The 26,592-nt window shown below is 51.1% G+C and overlaps 1 protein-coding gene across 3 annotated transcripts in view; it reads right to left on the bottom strand.

Moving 5' to 3' along the window:
• Positions 1 to 1,606: 1,606 nt before the first annotated feature.
• CDCP1 (CUB domain containing protein 1) overlaps positions 1,607 to 26,592 on the bottom strand; it is a 70,241-nt gene continuing 45,255 nt past the window's right edge. The window contains exons 6-10 of one of the 3 annotated variants that reach the window (XR_008297177.1): positions 24,950 to 25,330; positions 22,196 to 22,561; positions 19,936 to 20,023; positions 12,375 to 12,704; positions 1,607 to 1,965 (exon numbers count right to left, since the gene is read on the bottom strand). Coding sequence is in view for 1 of the 3 variants with exons in the window: in XM_027038515.2 (XP_026894316.1) it covers positions 17,062 to 17,476; positions 19,936 to 20,023; positions 22,196 to 22,561; positions 24,950 to 25,330 (1,250 nt within the window). In the remaining 2 variants the exon portion in view is untranslated. Of the gene's footprint in view, positions 1,966 to 3,732; positions 4,405 to 12,374; positions 12,705 to 14,172; positions 17,477 to 19,935; positions 20,024 to 22,195; positions 22,562 to 24,949; positions 25,331 to 26,592 lie in introns of those variants that run through there. The other 2 variants (XR_008297176.1, XM_027038515.2) reach the window with 2 other exon arrangements.

Raw genomic sequence — 26,592 nt, 5'->3', positions numbered from 1 at the left:
GGTGTTATTTACCTACACTAAAATGCACACATTTGAAGTGTACTGCTGATCACTTTCGACAAATATTTGCCTCCAGACAAACCACCATCCCCATCACCCCCCAAAGTTCCCTCATTTCCTTTTGTAGCGGGTCATCATGAGACTGGATCTTCAGTGCAGATACATACATCTTCCCTTTGCATCCCATTTTTTGACTTTCCTCGGGACACAGAGGTGAACAAAGGCCCAGTCTCTGTGCTCAGGGGCCTTATACCCTAGGGCTGTAGAGTGAGCAATTCTGTAGCTAGCCTGAGCCCCAGTTTAACTACGTCAGCCTCTGTTACTGGATAAAGAGATAAGATTCTGTTTAGACCTTTGGAGGATGCCCCACATGGGGGCTCCACCCCTCTCGCCCCCACTGCCTTGAAACAAACAGCTTTTTCTCACAGGATGAAGATATTCTTAAAGTATCTCCTGCAGTTGAATACCAATGGAGTCTTCCCTTCTATTCTTTTTTCTTTTTGCAACAGCTGGGGTAGCCAACCCCAAAGGCTCCGAGTGGATAACAGCAGGGAGCAGAATTGCTGGGCTTTTCAGATGGGTTTTGTTCTTCTCTTGAAGCTGGTAGCTTGTTTTAGAAAAACAGTCCCTAAGAATTATTTATTTTTCTGAAGAATCATGATGCATAGTAAATGTTTACTCAGTGGGATAAATAATGTAGAACAAGAAGGCAAAGTTAGATACAAGACTGGTTAATGTCCTACAGGGCAATGAAACCATAACCTTTTAAGGTTACCTGTTCTACTGGACAGAGTTCATTTGCATTGTCTACCTGACAAAAATCATTTGCAACTTATCAGTTTTCTACAAATAAACATATACTCTTGGCAGGGTCTAGGTCCCAATCAATAGTGAGTCAACCCACAATTTCATTTCCCTAGAGCACTGAATGATCCTTAGGTGAACTTAAACAATGCTCCGGGAGACTTGGAAAGGACATTCAGTCCATCATTTTGTGTAAGTTTCGAGTTTTGGATTGTCTCTCCTCACATGATGGCCCACACCCCTGCAAAATAATAACCAAGCGTCATTAGATCAAAGGGACAAGTGCCTCTTCCATGGCCTGTGGAGCTGCTGCAGCTCGAGCTACTGATGAGGGAGCATCAGGCAAGCTGACACCTTCCCCTTCTCCCCCTCCCCTGCGACCTGCACCCCCCCCTCCTGCCCGGGGGGAATATGTGGTTAGGTCTGGCATTCCTCAGGCACCCCTGGCTGCCCAAGAACAAAGGAAAGGGAAGAACAAACGGTTAACTGTTAGAGATCACTGTCCCTTCAGTTTACAAGTGTTCTAGTAAATTGTGAGAAAAAGGCAATCTTATCAATAGCCTAATCTCCAGAAACCTATAGACTCAGTTTCCTGAAGACCCAACATCACCCTCCCCACTATAGTGATGTGGGGAACAAAGGCAAAAAGGAAACGGTAGGTAAAATTAAATTTCCTGATAACCCGCAGCCCATTGACAAATACTTGAAGCAAATACAGACTATAACATTCTTCCAGGAACTCCCTCCTGTCTTAACTTGAATACCTTACTAAGCGAAACAACCTCAGCTTGACGATAGCTAGGCCTCCCGTATCTTATGAGCCTTCGTTAGCATATGGAAGTCCTTCTGGAGGCCTCCCTTTTGCCTTTAACTTTCCCCACCTCCTTAGTATATAACTAGTCACTCTACAACCCCAGTGCCGCACTTTCTGCCCAGGGGTCTTGTCCCCTTGCTTTAACAGTATCACCTTTTTGCATCAAAGACATCTCAAGAATTCTTTCTTGGCCATCAGCTCCAGATCCCTACTTCTCCAAACCTCATCACTACCATATCAGATGTCTTTCTCCCCAGATTCTTCCTCTGTCCTCTGGGGGAAATGGCGATGTCTCAGTTCAATCTGATGAATGAGTTATTTCTTGCAGCTTCCTGGTTGGTGTCTTCCTGGAATGGGAAAGACCATTGCTCAAGAACGTTTGGCTTTCCTGGAAATTGGGACTGTGAGTAAAAAGGTTGATTCATTCTTCCTTGGCAACTTTAAATTGAGCTTTTTGGCCCATTTGTGACTTTACTTATACAAAGACATCTAAGCAAAAGAAAGGAAATAGGCCTGATTCGGAGTCATAGTAATCCCTATGTTGAAGGCCTTTGGAGAATGCCTGCCCTGAAGCTCTGTAGGGTCCGTGCCATTGGGACAACCAAAATGCTGACTGAGTAAAGAGATCAGCAGCCATTAGACAATTTTATAAATAAATAAATATATATATTTATTATTATTGTTTATTATTATTTTATTTATTTTATTATTTATTTATTTTATTTATTTTTATTCATTTTATTATTTATTTATTATTATTTTATTATTTTATTATTATATATTTTATTAATATATTAATATGTATTTATTAATATATATTAACATATATTTAAATTTATATACAAACATTTGTGTATATAAATATTTATATAATTATAAATATATATATATTTAATTAAAGTATGGTTGACGTGCAATATTATATGAGTTTTGGATGCACAATGTAGCAATTCGACAATTACATACATTATGAAATACCATGACAAGTGCAGTCACCATACAAAGTTATTACAGTATTATCGACTGTATTCCCTATGCTGTATTTCTCATCCCTGTGACTTATCTATTGTACAACTGGGAGTTTGTACTTTTTGATCCCATTCACCTGTTTTGCCCATCCTCCCACCGCCCTCCGGACCCTCTGGCAACCACCGGTTTGTTCTATTTATGAATGTGTTTCTGGGTTTTGTTGTTGTTCTGATCTGGTTTTCAGATTCCACCTCTAAGTGAAATCCTATGGTATCTGTCTTTCTCTGTCTGACTTATTTCACTTAGCATAGTACCCTCTAGGCCCATCCGTGTCGTTGTGAATATCAATTGCATTTTGGAGTGCCACATGGTGTCTGGGTAGCCCTCCCTTGCGCCTCCCCTAGTCCGCAAAAAAGGAGGCTGGAGCCCATCCACAGGTCTGCGCCTCTCCTGCTGGTGGCCTTAGGCAAAACCCACACATTCTTTGTATTTCTTCATTTAAATTAAAACAAAAGAAGAAAGAAAGAAAGAAAGAAAGAGAAGAGGAAGAAGGCAATTAGCCTGCAGGACTCATGGGGTGGTTATGAGAACGAATTCCGAGTTTATTGAGTTGTTAAGGTACACAGGTACACGGTGCCCAGTGGGATAAACCTGTAATAAGGTTTGTGAGGGCGTTTTGTAAACCCAAAGAGAAGGTGTAATTAGTTGCGATCAAAGACCCATGACAGCCTGCAGGCTGGGTCTCCTGGGTGGCTGCAGGGACCAGAGTGGGGGGTGGTGATGGTGGGAAAAGAGATTTAACTCAGGAACGTCTGACGATCCTGCTGGTGTTTTCAGCCTGCAAACAAGTTCAGACAACACAGCGGGTGGCCAGCAGCCAAGTGACTGGTGTCTTGTGAAAAGAAAGGGATCCAGAATGGAATTGGTGGCTACTCAGCTCCTGAGCTCAAGCGAGCCCACGTGGGGTCCAAAGGACACACTTGAGTCCCAAGTCTGAGGCAGAGCAGGAGGCTCTTCCACTCACTCCCGCAGGCCTGCGGACCTGGATCTCGGGTAAAAATATATTCTCTCCTAAAATGACAGAACAGCCACGAAACAAGTTTCTTTTTCTTTTTTCGTAGGTTTATTTATTTATTTTGAGAGCGACAGGGACAGTGCAAGTGGAGGAGGGGCAGAGAGAGAGAGGGAGAGAGAATCCCAGGCAGGCTCTGCGCTGTCAGCGAGGGGCCTGATACGGAGCTTGAACTCACGAACCACGAGATCATGACCCCAGCCGACACCAAGAGTCGGACGCTTAACCGGCTGAGCCACCCAGGCGCCCCCAAAAAGAGCTTCTGAGTAGCCCTTCTCGTATGGCAGGCTGCTTTCCCTGAACTCTGAGGAGCAGCCTGGTCCCCTCACAGCCCGAGTCCCAAGGTTAAGGTCTGAGCGGATTTTAGTCATTGGAGCCTGGGCCTCTGAGAGGTCAGATCTCAACGTCCTGGGTAACACGAGGAACCCGAGAAGGGCTCTGAAGTCACTTTACTAGCTGGTGCCGGGACTCTTCTTTCCAGGTGGGGGCCCAACACCCCCTCCCCCAGGGCTGGTTGCCAGCCCTCTGGAGACATCTTGGCTTGGGAGAACCAACAGTTGAGGAGCGTGCGGGGCGATGGGGTTCCGAGTCACCAGGGGTGTGTAGAAGAAGCTTCTGGCAGGGTGTGAGCGGCATTTCTGCTGCCACACCTTCCAGTCTTTTCCAGCCATCAGCCTCTCGGGGAGTAACCTCGGATCTCTGACCAGAGGGTGGGGGTGAAATCTGGCCAAACCAGTCGCAGCACCTGGGGGTGGGGAGGGGAGAAGAGAGGCTCAAAGTCTGAAAAACTGGACTTAAGGGAGGCTGGCAAGACTGCCGTGCTTTTCTGAGACATTTAACAACCGCGGAATCTTGCGTTTTAACACGGAAGTTTTCATCTTCATTTTATTGTGTTAAAAATATTTTTTCAAAATCTTTATTTATTTTTGAGGGAGAGAGAGAGACAGAGCGTGACCAGGGGAGGGGCAGAGAGAGAGGGAGACACAGAATCCGAAGCAGGCTCCAGGCTCCGAGCTGTCAGCACAGAGCCCGACGCGGGGCTCGAACCCACGAGCTGTGAGATCATCACATGAGCCAAAGTCAGACGCTAAACTGACTGAGCCACCCAAGGTGCCCAATTTTATTGTATATTTAAAAAAAATGTTTTATTTTTTAAACTTTTTATTATTTTAGAGAGGAGAGAGAGAGGGGAGGGACAGAGAGAGGGGGAGAGAGAGAATCTCAAGCAGGCTCCATATTCATCGCAGAGCCCTAGGTGGGGCTTGAACCCATGAACCATGAGATCATGACCTGAGCCAAAATCAAGAGCCGGACGCTCAACCGACTGAGTCACCCAGGTGCCCCTTATTACGTTTTAAAATATGAGGTGCATTCTCCAGGTTCAGATTCAAAAGTTACGGAAGGGTATATGGTGACAAGATTCCCAATCTCACAGTTTCCTTCCATGAAGGCAAACGCTTCACAGTTTCTGTTTAACAAGATTTTTTAAAAATTGCTTTTAAAACTTCTCAGATGCTTAGAGGCTATTTCAAGGCACTGACTGAACTCTACACGGGAGAAGAATCGGGGTGGTTTCTGACCATGGCAGGGGTTCAGAGTTGCAAAATAATCATGGCCCAAAGACTCAGGAAGAAACTTTGACCTTCCCCCTAACTGTCTGAAAGGATGTAGATGAAGAACCTGCCTGAAGGAGATTTTGCTACATTAGATAACTACCTGATCATATGAACCGGAGCACAGACAGAAAGGGATTTGGCAAGTCTGTTTGTTAAAATTCCTCCCTCTGTCCCATTGTTTCTGAGGGCCCCGGCAAACACGTGTTTACCAAACCTTTACTTTTTTTTTCACCTTCCCGTGAATTGCTTTCCTTCCCTTTGAAGTCCCAGACCCTCTCCCCCCTCTTTCTAGTTCAGGATGACATATGTACCTCATTTTGCCCGACTGTCTTTGGAATCTCATGTGTGTGTAGATTCCCCATATGTACAAGTTTAAATGAGATTTTCCCCTGTTAATCTATCTCGTGTCAATTTAATTCCTAGACCAGCTAGAAGAATCTTGAAGGACGGAGAAAAATTTTTCCTCCCCAGCACCATCTATTTATTTATTTATTTATTTATTTATTTATTTATTTATTTTAACGTTTATTCATTTTTGAGAGACAGAGAGAGACGGAGCGCGAGTTGGGGAGGGGCAGGGAGAGGGAGAGACACAGGATCCGAAGTAGGTTCCAGGCTCTGAGCTGTCAGCACGGCGCCTAACGTGGGGCTCAAACTCACGGACGGAGAGATCGTGACCTAAGCTGACATCTTGACCGACTGAGCCACCCAGGCGCCCCTCCCCAGCACCATCTTTAAAGGAATGGTGGTGTTTGTCCATCCCCTTGTCAGTGAGGAACGTTGTCCTTTGGCAAGTGAGATGGGGCAGGGAGAAAAGACTGGACAGTTGTTATGGTTACTATAAGCCGCAGCGCTGGGAATGCTGCCTCCCCCCGCACCCCCCACCCCGCCATGTCTCTCCATTGGTGTCCACTGCTCACCAGGCAGACCCAAACACACAGGGCTGCCTCAGGCACGGGCCGCCAAATCTCAGCTCACCGCTATAGTGTTACAAGATGAGACCCTGAACTTCCCTCTTCCCTGGCAGTTGAGCTCCCACGGCTCACGCCGTGACGCTCCTTCCAGGAACGGCTCTTTCTAGGGCTGCGCAAAAGCTGTGCGATCACGTGCCAGCTTGCGGGAGCTGACAGCTAAGTGGGTTTGGAGAAGATGAGGAGAATGACATCTTCAAATGTGACGCAGCTAGCTGCAGAACGGTCAACTCACAGGAAAAGGCAACCAGCTTGCCGAAGACGAGTCCGAGCCAGAATAAGCCGACTACCGGCGATGGTTTTCCTTTCGGACGCGGATTTAATGAAGGTTGGCCACTAAAATTCAGACATTGGCATATACGTCACCTCTCCCCACCCTCGCAATCACCTTGTTAGGTAGGCGTTAGGGTTCGTATTTTGGAGTCGAGGATATTTTGGCTCAGAAAAGCGAAGGCGCTTGCTCGGATGAAACAGCTGGACTTCACAGCTGCCTCTCAGCAATTCTGAGGTCTTTGTCGGTCTGGGGACAAACGTTCCCTCAAAACAAGACAGGCTGGGTTTGCCATACATACCCGTGAACACAAATTGATAGACCTGCACCATTTCCTTGACACATGGAGGGCGAGTGGCCTATGGCGTCCTCTGTGGGACACTCTTCAGCGGGCGGTCACAATAGCAGTGACTCCCTCAAAGGCAAGCCCACTCCCCAACTGGTGCTCCAAGGAGCAGCAAACAGGTGATGGTGACACGGGCGGGCCAGAAAGTGAGCCCCCGTCTCGTCACCTGTGAGTCCCCTTTCTGAAGAAAGTCTTGGTCGGTTGGCCCAAGCGCAGGAAGCCTGTTGAGAACGTGGCAACCCCAGTCCCGGAGATCCTGACTAGGGCGGTCACAGATGGGGCCAGAAATTCGCATTTGATTTACAGACTCCAGGCAATTTGGACACGGGTTCGAGAAATCACACTGAGACACTCCTGGGCCCTGGAATGGGAAATCAGCTGGGGTGGAGCAGAAAACATCTAGAAGCTTTTCCACTGAGGCCACAAGGGCAAATATCATACCCAGGCAAGTCTTAAGGAGGCCTTGAGTGTGAACAGACTCAGGCCCTACTTGGAACTGGGGAAAATAAAGATGAACTGTTATATAATGAAAGCTCCTAAGTGGATGGACAGCTCCGATTAGCTCGTTCTTGGTCCGGATCTGCCCACTTGGGCCTCTTTGGTGCCCAGAGCTCTACGTCACATGCAGAGACTTTCAGTGGCAGATTGCACTTTGAGGTTAATGTCCATTATGGAAACAAAACGAAACAGAACGAAACATCATCATGTTACAGCTAGGCTCAAGATCTTTCTACGGCGTTATAATGGGCTGTGTTTGTATTACAGGACGGCACTCATTTGAAGCCTGCCGAAAACAGGCTCATTTTCATTTTTGAAAAAAATTTGAATGCCAAACGACCCAATAGTTTTTTAAAGCCCTGCTCTTGTGATAGAACCTATTTAAGTTTATTTTATTTATTTTGAGAGAGAGAGAGAGAAGGGGGTAGGGGCAGAGAGAGAAGAGAGAGAGAATCCCAAGCAGGCTCCATGCTGTCAGCACAGAGCCTGATGTGGGGCTTGAACTCACGAACCGTGAGATCATGACCTGAGCTGAAATCAAGAGTCAGACGCTTAGCCGACTGAGCCACCCAGGTGCTCTGACACATTGTTATAAATGGAGACATTTCTCTACTCCATAAGGGCAGGATCGACCTATTTAAAACACATGGTGACTTTTAGCATGGTCTCTAATAAGCTAGGGATAGGGATAGGATAAGGTGGAATCTCCTTAGAGGTTCTTAAATTGATAAGTCAGGAAATAATTTTTTTTTAATGTTTATTCACTTTTGAAAGACAGAGAGAGACAGCACAAGCAGGGGTGGGGCAGAGAGAATGGCGGGTGGGGGACACAGAATCCGAAGCAGGCTCCAGGCTCCGCGCTGTCAGCACAGAGCCTGACGTGGGGCTCGAACTCACGAACCGCGAGATCATGACCTGAGCCGAATGCTCAACCAACTGAGCCACCCGGGCGCCCCAATAAGGCAGGAAATAAAAGAACACCTAGATGCATAAATGTCTGAGGGAAGAGAATCTAGCCAATCTGGCCATCTAATCGGATATGCCCGCTACTTTATGCTGAAACAAACACTGAACATTTTTGAGATTTACAATCATATTCACATGCAAACAATTACACAAAAAACCAGAAACGAAGCGAAAATGCCAAGGTGCCTAATCAGTATTCATGTTCTCATTTCCCCCCCTCTAACAGAGTTTTACATTGCTAGAGTCACCGATGTGCCTAGCTAACTTTCCAGTCATCCTTGAAGATAGAGGTGGGAATGCAATAAAAAGTTAAGCAGAGTTCTGGGGCAAGGTGTTTACTCCCCACCTCTCTTCTTCCTGCCTGGAATGTGTATGTGGCTTCTGGACCTCCAGCGGCCATAGTGAGACCATGAGGTAAACTTGACAGTAGAAGCCACAGCCAGGATGGTGAAGGAGAAAGATAGGAACCTAGGTCCCACCTCTGAACGTCACATATGTGAGAAAATAGGCCGAAGTAAGGGTGAGAACAGAGGGATTTCTGGTAGAAGAACATTCTAGTTGGAGAGAACAGCAAACACAAAGGCTGTGAGGCCAGAATGTTCAAGAATGAACAAGGGTTTTGCGTGAGTGGAGCTGGATGATTGAGGGATTAGGTATTAGGAGCTGACGTTCAAAGAAGTGATAGGGCCATGGGGCGCCTGGGTGGCTCAGTTGGTTAAGTGTCCAACTTCAGCTCAGGTCATGAGCTTGTGGTTCGTGAGTTCAAGCCCCGCGTCGGGCTCTGTGCTGACAGCTCAGAGCCTGGAGCCTGCTTTGGATTCTGTGTCTCCTTCTCCCTCTGCACCTCACCCGCTCACACTCGGTCTCTCTCTCTCTCAAAAATAAACATTAAAAAAAAAAAAAAAGTGATAGGGGCAGGGTCCAGCAGGGCTTCACGGGCCATTGGAAGGATTTCGGCTTCTACTCTGAATGAGATGGAGCGATGGGGAAGGTTCTGAGCGAGGGAGTCACGGGATCTGCCTTATATGAGCAGAATCACTGTGGTCTTGAAATGAGGGAGCAGAGGGCAAAGGCACAGAGACTGATGAGGAGGTGACGGCATTGTCGAGGTGAGGGATAGGAAGATAGGGGATCCTGGATACAAGGAAGAGCCATTAAGATGAGTGGTGGCCCCGGGGGGGCCTGGATGGTCCAGTCAGGAGAGCATATGACTCTTGATTTCAAGGTCACGAGTTCGAGCCCCACGTTGGGAGCAAAGCATACTGGAAAAACAAAACAAAACAAAACAGGATTGCTGGTGGACCAAACATGCATGTAAGAGAGAGAGTCAAGGAGGACTCCAAAGATTTTAGACTGAGCAACCAGAGGGTTGGGATCGCCATCAACAGAGTTAGAGCAAACTGTTTCCTCTACTCTTACCCTCAATGGGAGGAGCAGATTTGGAGGGGGAATAGCAGGAGGTCAGCTTTGGATGTTTTGAATTTGAGATGCCCATCAGATGTCAGGTGGAGATGCTGAGTAGAGAGGGACACACAGCTCGGAGTTCAGGGGAGAGATCCGGCTCGGGAGCCATCAGGATGTAGACGGTTTTCAACGTCACGTGACTGGGGGACGTCACCAAGTGAGTGAGGGTGGAGGAGAAAAAAGGATCTGAATCCTGAACCACAGGCCCCTCTGATGTTTAGAGATTTGGAGGCAAGCTGGCACCAGTGAAGAAGGTTGACAAGAAACCAGAGGGGAAGGAGGAAAACCAGGAAGCCTGGGGCCATCACAGCCAAGAGAAAAAAATATTTCACGGGGAAAGAGTGAGAGATGGTATTCACTGCTTGTCAAGCTGGCCACATAAACCCTTCAGAAGAGTCCTTGGTACATAGAAAGCATTCTGTGCAAGGAAGGTGGTACTTTACATATCACACACACACACACACACACACACACACACTATTAGTGCCTCATAGCAGACTTTTCTGTGATGTGCAGTCCCATACTTAGCACTTAACCACAGGTGGCTACTTAGCACTTGAACATGTGTCTAGTGCAATTGAGAAACTACATTATGGGAGGGGCTGACACACGGCAGTCTCATGAAATTCAATTCCAACACGATAAGATGCCAAAGTGTACCTCATCCAGGCAAACACCCTTAGCTGAACATTCAAGCCAAGTGTGAGCCCCAGGCCCGTTTTCCTCGTCCTCCCACCCTGGGACCTTGGTGTCCCCTCCATACACAGCCACGTGCACTTAATTTGAAAAAGAAAGCCCCAATATATGTTGATGTACTAATTAGTGCCCCAACCTGCTTAAACTTTAACTACATTAGGATTAATTTAATCTTAAAATTTAAACAGCCGCATGTGGCTCCTTCCTGTATCGGACAGAATGGTTCTGTGGTCTATCCCGTGACCTATTATAAATTTCAGATTATCAGCCCAATAATTACGTGTTTTAACCGGTTAATAAGTGAGTGGTATAGAAAGGGCCTTCGGTAGCGTTTCAAAAGTCAGGTGCACGGGAGGGCAAAAAACCTGGAGAAAGAGGGATAGAATTGAAAACGCTTGAGGACTCGAATCTTGCTTCTGTCCCTTGGCTGCGGGGCCCTGACGAGTTACTGGACGTCTCCAAGCCAGCCTCACCCTCTGAGATGAGGGGTCGTAACAGCCCTGACCTCCAGGCAGAGGTGGTCACGTCATTGGTGGGGTCCCGTGCAGAAGAAAAACGTGAGGCCCCTCGTGCAACAGTTATTTCAACCTGGCGGGCCGCCTGGGTGGCTCAGTTGTTAAGCATTCTGATTTTGGCCCAGGTCACGATCTCATGGTTTATGAGTTCGAGTCCCACATCCGGTGAGCACAAGTCCCGCTTTGGGTAAAACACGAGCCCTGCTCCGGGTGAGCTCGAGCCCTGAGTGGGGTGAACACGAGCCCCGCTTCTGGTCAAACAGGAGCTCTGCTTTGGATGAGCCCTGCTCTTCTCTCTCTCCCTCTCTCCCCACCCGCTTTCTGCCTCTGGCTAAGTTGCACCTACCCCCCCGCCCCCCCAAAAAAAAAAGAATTTCGAACTGGCCACAGTGGAGCGCTGAACTATGCGTAGGTCCTGTTGAACACGTGGCTTGTGTGGCTGCAAGGGGGCCCACACGTGAAGCTGCCTCTAGGGTCTGAGAGGGGCTGCTGGGTGGTCTAAAGAGTGGGCTCAGGGGGTTTGTTGCGGCTGCTGCACTGGCCTGGGGCTGAAGGCTGGGGTGGGAGATCTTTCCTGGCATCTGTTCTGGGTCTTCCCTCTTTCCACATCCTTAGACGACTTTGCAGCAAATCTTTTTCTAGGCCTATTTGTCGTCTGGGTCTGAAACGACCACAGTCTAGCTTCTGGCAATTACCTTCAGCAAAGACTGGCCAAGGGGCCGTTACAGCTCAGCTCTGTGAGTCACGGATCGGCAGAGGAAAGGAGGGGATGGGCGGGGGTGGGAGTTAGATTGAGTTCCATGTCTCCCTGTTTCCTCATAAGCACCTTTCTTTAGTTTTTAATTTTTTTTTACTTTTAAAATGTTTATATATTTTTGAGACAGAGAGAGTGAGCAAGTATGAGTAGGGGAGGGGGCAGAGAGAGAGAGCAGGCTCCAGGCTCCGAGCTGCCAGCATAGAGCCTGACGTGGGGCTTGAACTCATGAACCTGAGATCATGACGGGAGCCGAAGTTGGATGCTTAACTGAGGCACCCAGGTGCTCCAGTTTTTAATCTTTTTTTTTTTTTAAGTTTATTTTGAGAGAGAGAGAGAGAACGAGCAGGGGAGGGACAGAGAGAGAGAGAGAGACAGAGAGAGAGAGAGAGAGAATCCTAACTCCATGGCGGCAGCACAGAGCCTGATACGGGGCTTGAACCCACGAACTGTGAGATCGTGACCTGAGCGGAAACCAAGAGTCGGGAGCTTACCTGACTAAGCCACCTCAGTGCCACCCCCCCCACCCCCCAGTAAGCACCTTTAAAGCCAAAAAGCAGCCCCATCAACCCCCAAACAGAGGACAGTGAGCCCTGGGGTAGGGAACTGTTTGCTTACCTCCGGAGGAGAGCCTGGGCTGAGGTCATATCAGTGCCTGGAGGTGGCACTTTCTGGCAGCAACCCGGGAGGCCACACAGGTGTGAAGCGTGACTCCCCCCTTCCCCTCAGGAGCAGGAATCCTTCAGAGATGTGGCCATGCCGGCAGGGGTGAGTGTGGGGAGCTGGACTTGGCAGGGCCTGGAGGGCTACAGGCCCTTGGCTCTGTGGCTGACACCAGATTCCCAGGCATCCCCGACAAGGGGGAGGGGCCGCTAGCACAAAGTCCAGAGAGGGCCTGTGGCGGCTACGGCGTCCCTGAGGCTTCCTTCCCCCGAAGTTCACGGCCTCCTGTAGGAAGGGGAAAAAGATGGGGGAGAAAAGGATCCCATGGGAGTCCTGGGCCACCTCTGGCAGCCCCTCACCTGATCCCGGATCCCAGAACTGGGCCCCCCTGGGCTGAACTGAGCAGGGGAGCAAGGTGGAAAGGCTGCTATACATTTGTTGCTCCGCCTCTTCTGGGTTTGTGTCCCTGGGCAAGTGACTCCATCTTTCCGGGCCTCCTTTCCTCACCAGTAAACGGGATGAAGCACTGCTGTTGGGAGTCGGCAGCGGCTGCCGCGAGGGAAGGCTTGAAAGCTTCTAGCACGGTCTTTGCCTGGCGTCTAATCCCCGCCCTCCATCTGGTAGCCTCAAGTAGGATACCTGCCTGATGTCACTGCGGAAGCACAATATGTCTCTGTTGTGACAGTTAACGTCCCAGATGTTGTTTCTGGGCACCTGCTGTGTTGGGCAGTATGAGGAAGCCGAACCAAGTATAAAATACAGACTCCTCCCTCCAAGAAAAATACAATCGTACTGGGCAAAACACAAGTAAGTATAACCTTTTTTTTTTTTTCCATTTTTTAAAAATGTTTTTATCTATTTTTGAGAGAGAGAGAGAGAGAGCACGTGAGCGTGAGCAGGAGAGGGGCAGAGAGAGAGGGAGACACAGAATCCGAAGCCGGCTCTGGGTTCCGAGCTGTCAGCCCAGAGCCCGACGCGGGGCTCGAACTCACGAAGCGCGAGATCATGACCTGAGCCGCAGTCAGAGGCTCAACCGACTGAGCCACCCAGGTGCCCCCAAACTTCCTTTTTTGAAGTGTACATTTGATTTTTTTTTTTTTTTAATTTATTTCGAGAGACAGCAGGGAGGAGCAGAGAGAGAGAGAGAGAGAGAGAGAGAGAGAGAATCCCAAGCAAGCTCTGCACTGTTAGTGTAGGGCCTGATGCGGGGCTTGAACCCACGAGCCATGAGATCACGCCCTGAGCTGAGATCACGCGTCGGACACTTAACCGACTGAGCCACCCAGGGGCCCCTGCAAGTACAAACTTCTAAGTAATAAAACTAATGTCCCTCCGTGCAGACTATTGCCATTCAGAGGGAGAGCCTGGAGGGCTTCTTGGAGGAAGTGGGCTATGGTGTATTCTGAAGCGCTGGTAGGCTTTTCGCCAGGAGGGGAGGTAGGTGGCACAGCTTTTGGTAGAGAGTAGTCCAGGAATAGTGGCAGGAGCAAATCACGAGCGGTCACACAGGGAGGCACGTGTTGTCTCCACAAAGACAGAGCAGAGCGCGCTCTGGCGTCCGAGGTACCCACTGTCAGCCCAAAGCCTGGCATCCCGTGCCATAAGCACACAGAAGACACGGCATCTCCTGACTTTGTGCTGAGCCCGTCACAGTGACCTGGGGAATCTGGCCCTCAGCCAACCCGGGGGGCAAAGGACCAAAGCATGTAAACAACTCAACGCCCGTTTTTCTTTCCAGTACATTTGTTTATTAAAAAAAACAAAAACAAAAACAAAAAGTGTAGGAAATGAAGAAAACGGCACCTAAAAAGTATCTACAACAAAATAAATTATTTCCAGCGAAGGATTACAGATCCACACACACCAGTTCTCTAACCGTGACCAACGTTACATCCCCCCGGACATATGCTTTTCCCCCTTGACTCTTCCTGGGCCTTTCTCCTCCTGGGCAAAATGACCCCAGCGCTACAGCCCAGGCCTGGACGAGCCGGGCTTCTTCACCAGCCCAGCAGACGGGTATGGGGGCGGCCCCGGTGCAGGCAGTCCCAGCAGGGAGGGCACCGTGCCAGCATAGAAGGCATCAGCAAACGTGTCCGACTGGTTTCCAGTGACCCCGACGTACTTTACGTCAGTGGGGGTCTGGGCTTTCAAGAAAAGGGCCAGGGGTATGTTGGGCCGGCACCTGCAGGGAGGCAAAGCTTCAGAAAACGGTTTAATTCACCTGCGGTCTCAGGAAAAAGGCAACTGGGTCTGGGGCTTTGAGCTCTCGGTTAAAAAATGGCCACACGGGGCCCAAGGGTGGCCAGCCACGCTTCGTGGCTACAAGATGCAGGGCATGGGTGGAGGGGGCTTCCGCAGAGCCCAGGAGGTCGGGGAGGGCGGCAGGTGGAGGCTGGGGCTCCTACAGGGACTGGAAGCAATGATCCAATTTCAGTGGTGGGCAGGAAGCCCCAGCCCTCCGCTGGCCCCTCATGGGGGAGGTCGCCCGCATCTCAGGCCGAGAGGCCGAGGGTAACTGGGCAGGGGGCCGCCTTTCAGAAGGGAAAGTTGCCGGGGGCACCACCAAGGTCATCACTAAAACAACCGACTCTTCCTTCTGGAAAGAGTCCAAGAGGCCTCAGAAGATACACCAGTCCGGAGACTGCACAAGTCCTCACGGAGGCAAAGTAGCAAAGTCTAGGCCGGGTGTTTCCCAGGTGAATTCACCGAACACGATGAAGCCGCTTTACCTTTAAAGGAGGTCTGGCCACAGAAACACTGACCTCTGGATGGTGTTGTCAAGCCGGAACACCATCCCTCTCCTCCCAGAGGACAGCAGGGGCCGCAGAGGCAAACGCCCACAGGAGCTCGGCTGGTCATTAGTATGAACGGGGGACGCGGGGCTGTGTGTGGGAAAAACCTTTCCTGAAACACACACCAGCCTCGACGCCTGTCTTCTCATTCGATGAGAGATCTAGGGCCCAAACTTTCCATTTCATTATAAACAGAGCAACCCTGCAGCGGGGTGGGGGGACGCGCACTGATCTTTAGCTACAGACTCAGCATCAGTGTGAGAAGAAATGTGGTGGCAGGGGTGGGGGGTGGGGGGGGAGGCTGGGTTGAACCGGGACACCAGGTGTCCCACCTAAAACTGGGCCTGCTTTACCAGCTCCAGCCAGCGGCTGCTGGGTGACAGCGTGAGCCCCCCAGGCCAGCCGCATGTCCCGATCCGGATTTTTATGCAAACATTTTAGAATTTTAAATGTTAGTGGCTAATTCTTAAAAAAATAAAAAATAAAAAAGATTCTTAGGCCAAACCAAGCACACTGGCGGGCTGGGTCATTTCATAGTCTGTCCTGCACTGGCAGGGGGGTGTGATGGGCAGAACGATGATTCCCCAGAGATGTGCCTAATTCCCAGGAACCTGTGGATATGGTACCTCACACGGCAAAAGGGGACTTTTCAGTGTGATTAAATTAAAGAGCTCAACACGGGGAGATGATCCCGGATTATCTGGGTGGGTGGGCTTTCTAAACGAAAGAAGGAAAGAGGGGCATCAGGGTCACCCTGCCAGTGACAGTGCGGGTGCCACGGTGTGCCCAGCCCCATCGGAGGCAAGGAGTGTGAGCAGCCTCTAGAAGCTTGAAAAGGCAAGGCAACCGACTCTCCCCTAGAGCCTCCAGAAGGGGCTAACACCCTGATGCTAGCTGGCCCCGTGAAACCCATCTATGCCCTTCTCATCTCCAGAACCGGAAGCTAAGAAATTTGCCTTGTTTTAAGCCACCGGGTTTGAGATAATTGGTTACGGTAGTGATAGGAAAGGAACCCAGTGGCCAGTCTCCCCTGTGTCATTAAACACTTTTAGGGGATGCAAATCCTCTCTACATTTCTGTTTAAATACGGAAGTACGGCTGGAGCTGGGACAGCCACCCACGGCAACTCAAGGAAATTTCTCTTCCTTCTGGGACTGAAGGACAGTGAGGATGACCACGAGCAGAGCAAGAGAACCATGAAGCCTCTTGTCAAAGCAGGTAAGTGTCAATGCCCTCAAACAGGCACACCCTTTCCTGGCTGGACAGATCTCAAATCATTCCCATCTTCCAGGGAACAGGCACATGTTTATCTAGTGGTCGGGAGAAGTCAAAACCCAGCCATCCAACCAGTGAGCGCGAGCTGTCACTACGTCAGGTGAAAAGAGCTGCGTGGTCATACCTTCGACTTCTTAAATACACAGGACCCCCAAATAAATAATAATAATAAGGCACATCGTCCTTTTCATCCAGGGGGCTCCCGGGGGAGCAGGGACCTTGGATGGGCTCCTAGGGATCAGAATTGTCGCCCTGAAGAGTTCCAAATCCAGATCCAGAGCTCATTACAACCTCGTACGGGGTGACTCACAGCCCTCCCCTCTCCTTACGGCTGGTTTACAACCCAACCTGGCTTCAGAAGGATACGGACTGGGACGACTGTATTCAGGTAGGCGTTCATCACTTTCAACGTCCCATTGTCGGAACAAGCCCGCTTGGAAATCAGGGGTTGGTGGCGTCCAGTAAAACCTCCTGCTGTTCCTTCCATGAAACTCCTCTTTAGGGTTTCTGCTGGAGGCCCCTAAAGGGTGTCTCAGTGCCCCGCTTTCAGCAAAAGTCTTTGGGATGGGTCCAGGTTACTCCCCAGGCTCCGTGGGCTCATGGGTGTCCAGCAAGGGAATGTCTGTGTTCCCGTTGTTGGGGTGGGAGAAGGTATATGGTTCACTCTCAGACTCAGCAGGGAAGCTGGGGGATGGCTCGTCTACGGTCAGCTTTGCAGTCGGGGCCCTGGAGCCTGTGAGGGGTGGGGAGGGAGGGCAGTCCCCTGTGGGACCCTGGAACGGCCGGTAGGTATCCACCTCTGGCTGTAGGAAGGAGCCGTTGGAATCTTGCAACAGATGGCCATATACCATGGTGTCATCGATGACTGCATACACGTGGGAGTCACTGTCTTTTCGTCCCTTCTGAAACTTTTTTGGCTGCATCGGCATCTGGGTGTTGATGTTGCCGTTGTAGATGCCTACAGATGGGCCTTTGCTTGTCTTCTTTTTCCTACCGGCAGAAAGGGAACAGGACAGGAAGGAAACGACCTTAGCTGTGTTCCATTTGTAGAGCCCCTACCGGAACTCGGGCACTTTGGGGTTCCCACACGTCTCCCCCAAGTCTCTCAAATCCCTCGGTCCTTGAAGTGGAAACTCCTGTCCTTAGAATTTAGAGGGAACCAGCTTCTGGGGCGCCTGGGTGGCTCAGTCGGTTAAGCATCTGACTCTTGATATCGGCTCAGGTCATGATCTCACGGTCTGTGAGATCGAGCCCCGCGCTGGGCTCTGTGCTAACAGTGTGGGGCCCACTTGGGATTCTGTCTTCACCTCTCTCTGCCCCTCCCCCTGCTCACATGCTCTCTCTCTCAAAATACATAAACACTAAACAAACAAAAAAGGGGACCAGCTTTTGTCTCCGGTCTTCACAGTGGAAACAGGGTGGTGGAGACAGTGCCCGTTTTAACACTGTCTGCGCTTGGATGTGCTTCGGCGAATGCGCAGTAGCCCGGGGTGGAAACATCTGACAACCAGCTCCCCTCTGTCCTACGAGAAAGGGCCGTGCCCCACCCCGACCACATCAGGTGCGGTCATGCCCAGGCCAACCCTCTACGACTCAGTCCTTCCCGTAGCTTAAGGCTTCACCCCTCCTTTGCATGGGTAGAACTCTGACCGTCTGCATTCTCAAGGACAGGACATAGGAGACTCAGGATGGAAGGCTGTATCCGAGTTTTTAGCTGGAGCCGGGGACAATGGAAGTCAGTATTAGCAGAGGGGTCCAGCCCCTTCCTTATGCAGGAAGCTGCATAAGGGGAAAGAGCTCAAAAGAAAACACCATTTAGGCCGGGACGCCAGAGTTCCTCGGTAACACCATTAACCTTTGGTTTGTAATGTTCTTTGGTCCTTGGGCGTGGACGGGCATTAGCACTCGCCGCCACGGAAAACAAAGCTTCGCCCTCCATCGCCACGAGCCAAAAGCAGGGGATGCTGGCTTTTTAGCTGACCAGTGATTCAAATGGAGGACATTAGCCCAATTAACATAATGGACCGTATAACGCACAGGCTGGCGGCTCACTAACTGTGGACAGGCTCTCTGTCCTTTTCTGAGATAAAAAAAATAATCTAGTACATTTAGCTTGTAGCACCGCATGTCTGGCTGGACTGATGGGTTCCGAAGGCTCCAGCCTGAAGCCCTGAGACGGACGCCCCTCATTCGTGCTTCGCAGAGCCTCGATGCTCTCCGCGAACGCGCTTTTTAGGCAGTTCTGAAGCTGGTCCTTCATTTCGTCCCTCTGCCCCCACACCGGGCAGTGGGAGAGACTCTGTCCTGCTCACTGTTGCATCCCCAGCACCGTGCACGGTCCCCAATGTCCAGGAGGCCGTCATTCTCACTGCAGAACCTCCCTGCCCTCCTACAGCTGGTGGCCTCCCCCACCGCAAGGCTGGGGCCGGCGATCCTCAGGCCAGAAGCCGGACCCTCTCGTCGCCCGGTTCCCTCCTGATGGGCAGGGGCCCAGTGTTAACATGGAGCTTTCTGGTCTGGGTGGAAGAGACTGCACCCCAGACAAGGAAGCTTCCCAGAGAAACCATAAATCGATGATTCACAAAAAGAAGTCCTTTCTCCCCGTGCGATATATATACAATCCCATCTCATGGAGAAGAGGTGTTTCCCCGGATCGGCCGTGGGCAGCCCCCTCCTCATCAGCAGAGACATTTCTGGACAGTCTCACTGTTGGTCAGGAATTTCGGTTGTGTGCTCATGGCCCCAGTTAATAAAAAAAAATTTCGTGTTGGCTTGTTGGAAGGTTGAGTCGTGCTAAGGAAAGCAATTTCCCCCCCTTCCTCACGGCTTTCGTCAGAAATACAAGCAGAACTGATCAAATCTGGTAGCAGCGTATATTAGGTCTAAAAAGGTCAACGCTTCCCTTTCGTGAAACAGCAGCCGTCACCCTGAGGGGGAGGGAGGGGAGACTGAGTCAGATAACTGGGTCTTCCTTCCTCTCGCCCACAGGGCTAACTTTTTGGTGCCTGTCTGGAGTCCAATAAACAGTCATAAAATAGTTTAAGAAACCGGAGGAGAACACGCTGGGGGGGGGGGGGCGGGGGGCAGCGTACGTTTGCTCTCAAGGGGACAGAGGACACAGGCTCAGAGGCCCGGTCTGGCGGGGCTGACGTGATGGTTTTCCTGCTAAGGTCACCCCGGTGATGGCCACCGTGTGATGAGCAGACAGTACATGATTCACAGCTGACTTGTGCTGAGGCAGCTGTGTAAAAAACTGCAGGCCAAAGTGTCACCAGCCGTGTTTTCTGTTTTTTTCCGCTCCGTCCCCTCCAAACAATATTATCTAACACCGATCCTCAGGAGAGAAACCGGGAGTAAGGAAAGAAATCCGTAATTCACGACAGCTCTGGTCTGTGGGATCTAAGGAGGCGTCAGGGCAGCTGAAGACAGTTTTGAGAAATTCCACCTACTTCTTTCTCACGAAGCAAATGATGAGTCCGAGGGCAAACAGCAGCAAGGCGCCACCTCCCACGATCGCCGTGATGATGACAGTCAGGTCTGTGAGCAGAGACACGAGGGAGAGGGATGAGGAGACGCGGGGGCGTCGGGCCGACGATCAACCGGAGACAGTCTCCAGAGATGGCCGCCATCCCTTCCTTCCCCCCACCCCCCATACACACACGCTGCTCCTCACAGTGAGAGGACCCTATTTCCCCCCTTCTCGACTCGCCGGTTCCGGGGCCTTCTACAGGCCTGGCTACATCTTGCACTTCCTGTCTGAGGGCAAGCCAGTCAGATGCCACAGAAGTCTGACGACGCTGAGGCCACCATGCTGTGAGGAAGCCCAAGCCAGCCATGTGGAGACTCCGTGAGGAACATACACCAGGGAACCTGGCCGAAGGTGACTACTAAGGCTCCAGACATCTGTCCCCAGGTGAACCATCCCAGCCAAGAGCAGAGAAGAGCCACGCTGCCGTGTCCTGTCCAAATTCCTGACCCACAGGATTGCGGGCAAGCAAAATGGTGCATTGTCTCAGCTACTAAATCTCGGGGCTGTTTGTTACACGGTGATAGGTAACTAAAACAAACTGGGGGCCCTACCAGATCCACTCCAAAGGCTATGCTGGGCCTACCCCTGGGTGTATCTACCGGGTCGCCACAGCTTATGTGAGAGAGGAGAGCAGAGGGGTGGAGGGAAAGCAGGGAGTCAAAAGTCAGCAGTGAAGGTGTTCAGGACAGGGTTGTTTCATCTACGCTATTCTTTTCCTACAGCTGTATAAGAAGAAAGGAAATAAGTCAGACAGGGAGACCCACGCTGAGCAGGGATTTAGCATTTCTTGCTTGTTTACCAAGAAAACGAAAGGTGAGGTTAAGAGAGAAACAGGAATAAATGGGGCGTCTGGCAGGCTCGGTCAGAGGAGCGTGCAGCTCTGGATCTTGGGGTCGTGAGTTTGAGCCCCCCATTGGGTGTAGAGATGGCTTAAATAAATAAACTTAAAAAAAAAAAAAGAAAGAAATAGAAGTTAATGACAGAAAATGAATGTGAGAGAGTCAGCAAACCCGGGAGCTGAGCTGAGAGTATGACAGAGCTTCTCACTTGTGGTTTTTGGTTCCCCCCAGTTCTCCTGCTGCTGATCAGCCGTGTGGCTTGGGCAGACACGCAGTCTCTCTGACCTCCAGAGAGGGAAGGAAGGGGCCGGGAGAAACCACCTCCACGGTCCCTTCTGGTTCCAACACTCTGTGGTGCTCGGTGACTGTCTTGGAATAAAGGCAAACGTGGCCCCATCATGGTGGCCGTGCCGCACATGCGTTTCCTCGCTGGGAACCCTTCAGCGGATTCTGCAACTCTGAGCACGAGACCTGCCCCCAGGGGCATTTTCCAGGGCTTCCCCGGACTTGGAAAAAAATGCCAACACCAAACATCTGTGTCGCACTTTCCAGGTCCCTGCATGTGAATCCCCAGCGTGAAATTCCCACTGATATTTCTCTGAGGTAGTTATTACCATCCACCCTCTACAGACCAGGAAGGTCAGGGGAGTGAAGAAACTTCCCCAGTTGTCAGAGAGAGATTAATGGTAAATGACCGTGACAGACGGACAATAAAAACGTACTAGTTCTCCCCACTCCCTGAACGATGTCTTTTACTATGTGACCCTTGCGGCTCCTCCCACCGAGAAGTGGAGTCGTTTGGTCCACCCCTTGACTTTGGGCAGGGCAAAAGAATTCCAGGAGGGATGGTGTATGAGTTCCTAACCCAAGCATCAAGAGACCTTGCAGGCTTCCCCCAGACTCTCTTGGATCTCTCTGCTTCTGCCGTGGGAACAAGGCCCAGGCTGGAGTGAGAGGGACAGTGGGGAGGAGAGCCAAGGAACCCAAGTGTCCCAGCTAATTGCGGCTGGGCCCCAGACTTGTGAGAGTGTGCAGCCAAGCTCGGCAAAGTCCTCTAGCTCCGTGCAGCTGCCCACGGGTGCATGAGTGAGTGAACCCGGATAAGCCCAGCTCAGACCAGAACCGCCCAGCCAACGTGTGAGCAATAACAAACGGCTGTTTTTAAGCCATTGAGTGCTGGGGCCGTTTGTTACACAGCACTGCTGATGCAAAAGCTGACAGAGACATGGACAGCCAGCACTCAAATTCATGTCTTCTGACTCCCTCCCAGGCTTGCCCCCCAGGCTTCGGCTGCCCATTTGCTGTCCACCGCCACCCGCACAAGACCTTGCAGGCCCTTACCCATAGTCCTTGGGGTAAGCAACACCCAGAAGAACAGGTCCAGCTGCTTGCCACTCACAGGGCTGCAGTTGGAGATGTTGACCCAGAAGCTGTGGTGGTGGAAGCTTGGCTTGGGGAGGACCTCGTCCTCCAGGCTGAAGATCTCCTCGGCCTTGGTCCGCTGCTCCTGGATGATCATGAATGCACGCCCCGTCTGGCAGACCACGCCGGTCCGCTCCTTGAGGAAGGTCAGGCAGGCCACCTGGCCGCTGGGCACACTGATGTTCCAGGACACTGAGGTGAGTGACGGCAAGCCCCGGTCCCAGTTAGGGCTCCTCAGGTAGACCTTGCTTTTTGTGTCTGGGGTCACCGTGAAAACGCCTTCCTCTGCAGGAAAGGGGAGAGAATCCACACAGATGTGTCACTGAACCCAAATAGAGGGGAAAACGACGGAGGAGAGGACGTTCAAGTGCCTGGACTAGCGTCGTCCAACAGAGCTTTCTGCGGTGACGTTAAAGTTTCTCACAGGCTCACCTCATTTTGCTACACTTTGCGGATCCTGCGTTTTTTACAGATTGAAAAACGTGGCAACCCTGCGTCCAGCAAATCTGTGGCGCCATTTTTCCAACAGCATGTGCTCACTCTGTGTCTCTGTGTCACATTTTGGTGATTCCCGTGACGTTTCAAACTCTTTCATTATTGTGTTTGTTACGGCGGTCTTGTGATCAGCGATTACAACTTGCGGGAAGCTCAGACGATGGTTAGCATTTTTTAAATGTTTTTTTAATGTTTATTTACGTTTGAAAGAGATAGAGACAGAGTGCGAGCTGGGGAGGGGCAGAGAGAGAGGGAGACACAGAATCGGAAGCAGGCTCCGGGCTCTGAGCTGTCAGCACAGAGCCCAACACGGAGCTCGAACTCACGAACTGTGAGATTGTGACCTGAGCCAAAGTCGGGTGCTTAACCGAGTAAGCCACCCAGGCGCCCCAATGGTTAGCATTTTTTAAGCAATAACTTTTTTTTTTTTTTTTTTTGCTTACAAAAATCTTATTTTTATTTATCTTAGACTACAGTATGGTGTAAATATAACTTTTACATGCGCTGGGAAACCAAACTCATTTCACTTGCTTTATCGCAGTCGACTGGAACCGAACCTACAATATTTCCTGGGTGCCTCTATCTATACCATCCGGGGGCAGAGCCACAGCCATGAGCGTTGTGGACGGCCTGAAAAGTGCTTGATGTGACAGGACCTACATTTTTAATTTTGTTATTAATTTAAACATAAATTGCCACACGTGGCCAGTGAGTATTGGTCAGCACAAGGTTAGAGTCTCAGGTCAGGTGCTCAGATCTTGAACAAAACCGACCAACCCACCAAGCAAACAAACAACAAAAAAAGAGGCTCCTTTGCCAAACCGCTGGTTGTCTCTGGAAGCTTCCTTTCAGAAACGCCCTCCAGCTAACTAACGTCCACCCGATGCGCTGTTCCCAGCGGGGCTGGTACACAGCGATTTCTGTTTCAGAGACGAAAACGCTTCAGGTTCGGGGGCGCCTGGGTGGTTAAGCGTCCAACCTTGGCTCAGGTCGCGATATCACGGTTCGAGCCCCGCGTCGGGCTCTGATGCTGACAGCTCAGAGCCCGGAGCCTGCTTGGGATTCTGTGTCTCCCTCGCTCTCTCCCCCTCCCTCGCCTGTGCCCTCTCTGTCTCTCTCAAAGATAAATAAATAAACATTAAAAGAAAAACCCACTTGGGGTTCTGGGAAGAATGAAAGAATTGCAAACCTGAAGAGCCTCCGACACGTAACGGGATTCATTCTTGGCCTTCAAGTGAGATAAAACCCCAGCATTCACACTGCACGGAGTATGTCTTGTTTTCAAAGAGCCCCCAGAAGGGGTTTCTCGGGCAGCCTTGGCGAGATCTGGCAGCCTGGGCTGACCTTAATCTTTTTTTTTTTTGTTTTAATTTTTAAAAAGGTTTATTTATGTTTTGAGACAGAGAGATGGAGAAAGAGAGAGAGAGAGAGAGAGCGCGCACAAAAGTGGGGGAGAGGCGGAGAGAGAGGGAGACACAGAATCTGAAACAGGCTCCGGGCTCTGAGCGGTCAGCACAGAGCCCCATGCGGGGCTCGAACTTGCAGACCAGGACCCGAGCCAAAGTCAGATGCTTAGCCAACTCTGGATAAGCCACTTAAGCCACTCAGGTGCCCAAAGGCTGACCTTAATCTTATGGCCAAAGATTCTTCTCCCTCCCCACTCAGGCCTCTGGGAACAAAGTACGAAGTGAACTTCAGATAAAAGTCTTGGTTGGGGCGCCCGAGTGGTTCAGTTGGTTAAGTGTCCATCTGCCTCTTGATCTTGGCTCAGGTCGTGATCTCAAGGTTCAGGAGATTGAGCCTTCCAAGTGCAGAGCCTGCTTGGGATTCCCTCCCTTTCTCTCTGCCCCTCCCCTGCCTGCACTCTCTCCCTCTCTTTCTCAAAATGAATAAACTTTCAGACTTGAACCTGATGATTTGTTCTTCTGCCCACCACCCGTCACCTCCCACTGTCAGAGACTTATTTCTACCTCCCGGAATTTTCCACACGAGGCTAAGGGTAGAGTCAGGAGGAGGGCTCCCCAGTCTGTCACATTTCTTGCGCCAGGACCTGGCCACTCAGCTGCCCCTTCCCTTCGAGTTGACAACTTAATGAAGGCGATCGCCCACCCAACAGAAGAGGGATGCCCAGACAAGCAAGGGGCAGGGAGATGGGGACACAGAGGGAGACGTCCTCACCTTTGAAGTAGGGGATAAAGGACACGGCCAGGCCCTGCCTGGAGGCCTCTTGTTGGAAGCTGGGGGCGAAGGTGCGGAGGGTCACGGAGACGTTCTGCTTCACCTGGATGTGCTGGATGGAGCCTCCGGGGCAGAAGGAGCCGAAGTAAAGGTCCTGGCCGGGGACCGTGCTGGCCACCAGGTAGCTGTAGCTGGTGTTGCAGACCTTCTCGGGCGTGTGTTGCTGCAGCTTCTGGGCCGGCACCAATGCCAGGCTGAGCCTGTCCTTGGGTACCAGCAGTTTCCAGGAGAAGTCGTGCAGTTGCACGGGCAGCTGGAGGATGTCCCTGGGCACCTGGAGGGAGTAGGGCCTCCTGGGGCAGTACCGGTGGTCCATGCAGCCTGGAAAAGAAGAGCTCGTGGCACCAGGCAGGGAGGAGACCAGCAGGTGCATCCTGCCCTGCCCTCAAGGCCGCCCAGGCTCTCTTGCTTTTCCCTTTGGTCTCTCCTCTCGTGCTCTGTCCTCCACTCCTGGCTCCCTGATGCTCCTGTTCCAGCTGCCCCTCTCGCCCCCTCACATTCTTTTTAACATTTTTTTTAATGTTTATTTTTGAGAGAGAGAGAGAGTAGGGGAGGGGCAGAGAGAGAGGGAGACACAGAATCCGAAGCAGGCTCCAGGTTCCGAGCTGTCACCACAGAGCCCGACGTGGGGCTCGAACTCGTGAACCACGAGATCATGACCCGAGCTGAAGTTGGACGCTTAACCGACTGAGCCACCCAGGTGCCCCAGATTCTTACTCTTCCCTAAACCGGCAGACCCACTTCTGGGGAGTATTTGGGGCGGAAACGTTCTGTTCTTGTTTGCCAGCGTCTCTTTTGTGGATCTGAGTCTCAGATGCTAAGTATGAGCAGGGCATATAGGTTCTCCCTCCACCCAGACCTTCGTCCCAGCGTCCATGACCGTGGGCAGGTAGTTTTGTGCAGTGGTCAGAGCAGGGCTGGAACTGGGGAGACGTTAGCCCGCGTCCCAGCTCGGCCGCCTCCTAGTGAGCAAGCTGCTTTGTGTCCTGTGGGCTCGGCTGCTGCATCTGCGGAAACTCGGAGAGCATCCACGTCGAAGGTCATGGTGGCCCAGCGGGGGGAGGGGACTATGTGTTTCGCTGCTCTCCAACCGTCAAACATTTATTAGGTGACTAATACGTGTGCAGCACCACGAGGGGCTCAAGGGACCGAAACAACGGAATAAGCCACAGTTCTTGACCTCCAGACGCTCGGTCTCACGCAAGGGGTGCTAAGTGCACAGTGAGCGTGGAGGTGGGGACATGGGGATGGGAGAGGCTGGGGAAGGCTACACAGAGGAGAGGATCTCACGAGGGATTCTGGAAGGCTGGGCAGAGGAGACAAGCAGGGACGTGGGGACGTAGTGTACTTCTGAAGGACACTGATGCACCAGAGGCTCTGGTCCGAGAGGGGCACATCTCTACCTCTCCTGGTCGCCCCTGCCTATTCTGTACTGCAGGGGACATTTCTTTTTTTTTAATTTTTTTTTTCTTAAGTTTATTTATTTTTGAGACAGAGAGAGAGCATGAACGGGGGAGGGTCAGAGAGAGAGGGAGACACAGAATCAGAAGCAGGCTCCAGGCTCTGAGCCATCAGCCCAGAGC

This window comes from Acinonyx jubatus, chromosome A2 (assembly GCF_027475565.1).
Source record: "Acinonyx jubatus isolate Ajub_Pintada_27869175 chromosome A2, VMU_Ajub_asm_v1.0, whole genome shotgun sequence".
In the NCBI taxonomy this organism is placed as follows: domain Eukaryota; kingdom Metazoa; phylum Chordata; class Mammalia; order Carnivora; family Felidae; genus Acinonyx; species Acinonyx jubatus.
The sequence above is the reverse complement of the archived record's forward strand: the minus strand, read 5'-3'. Positions and strand labels throughout refer to the sequence as shown.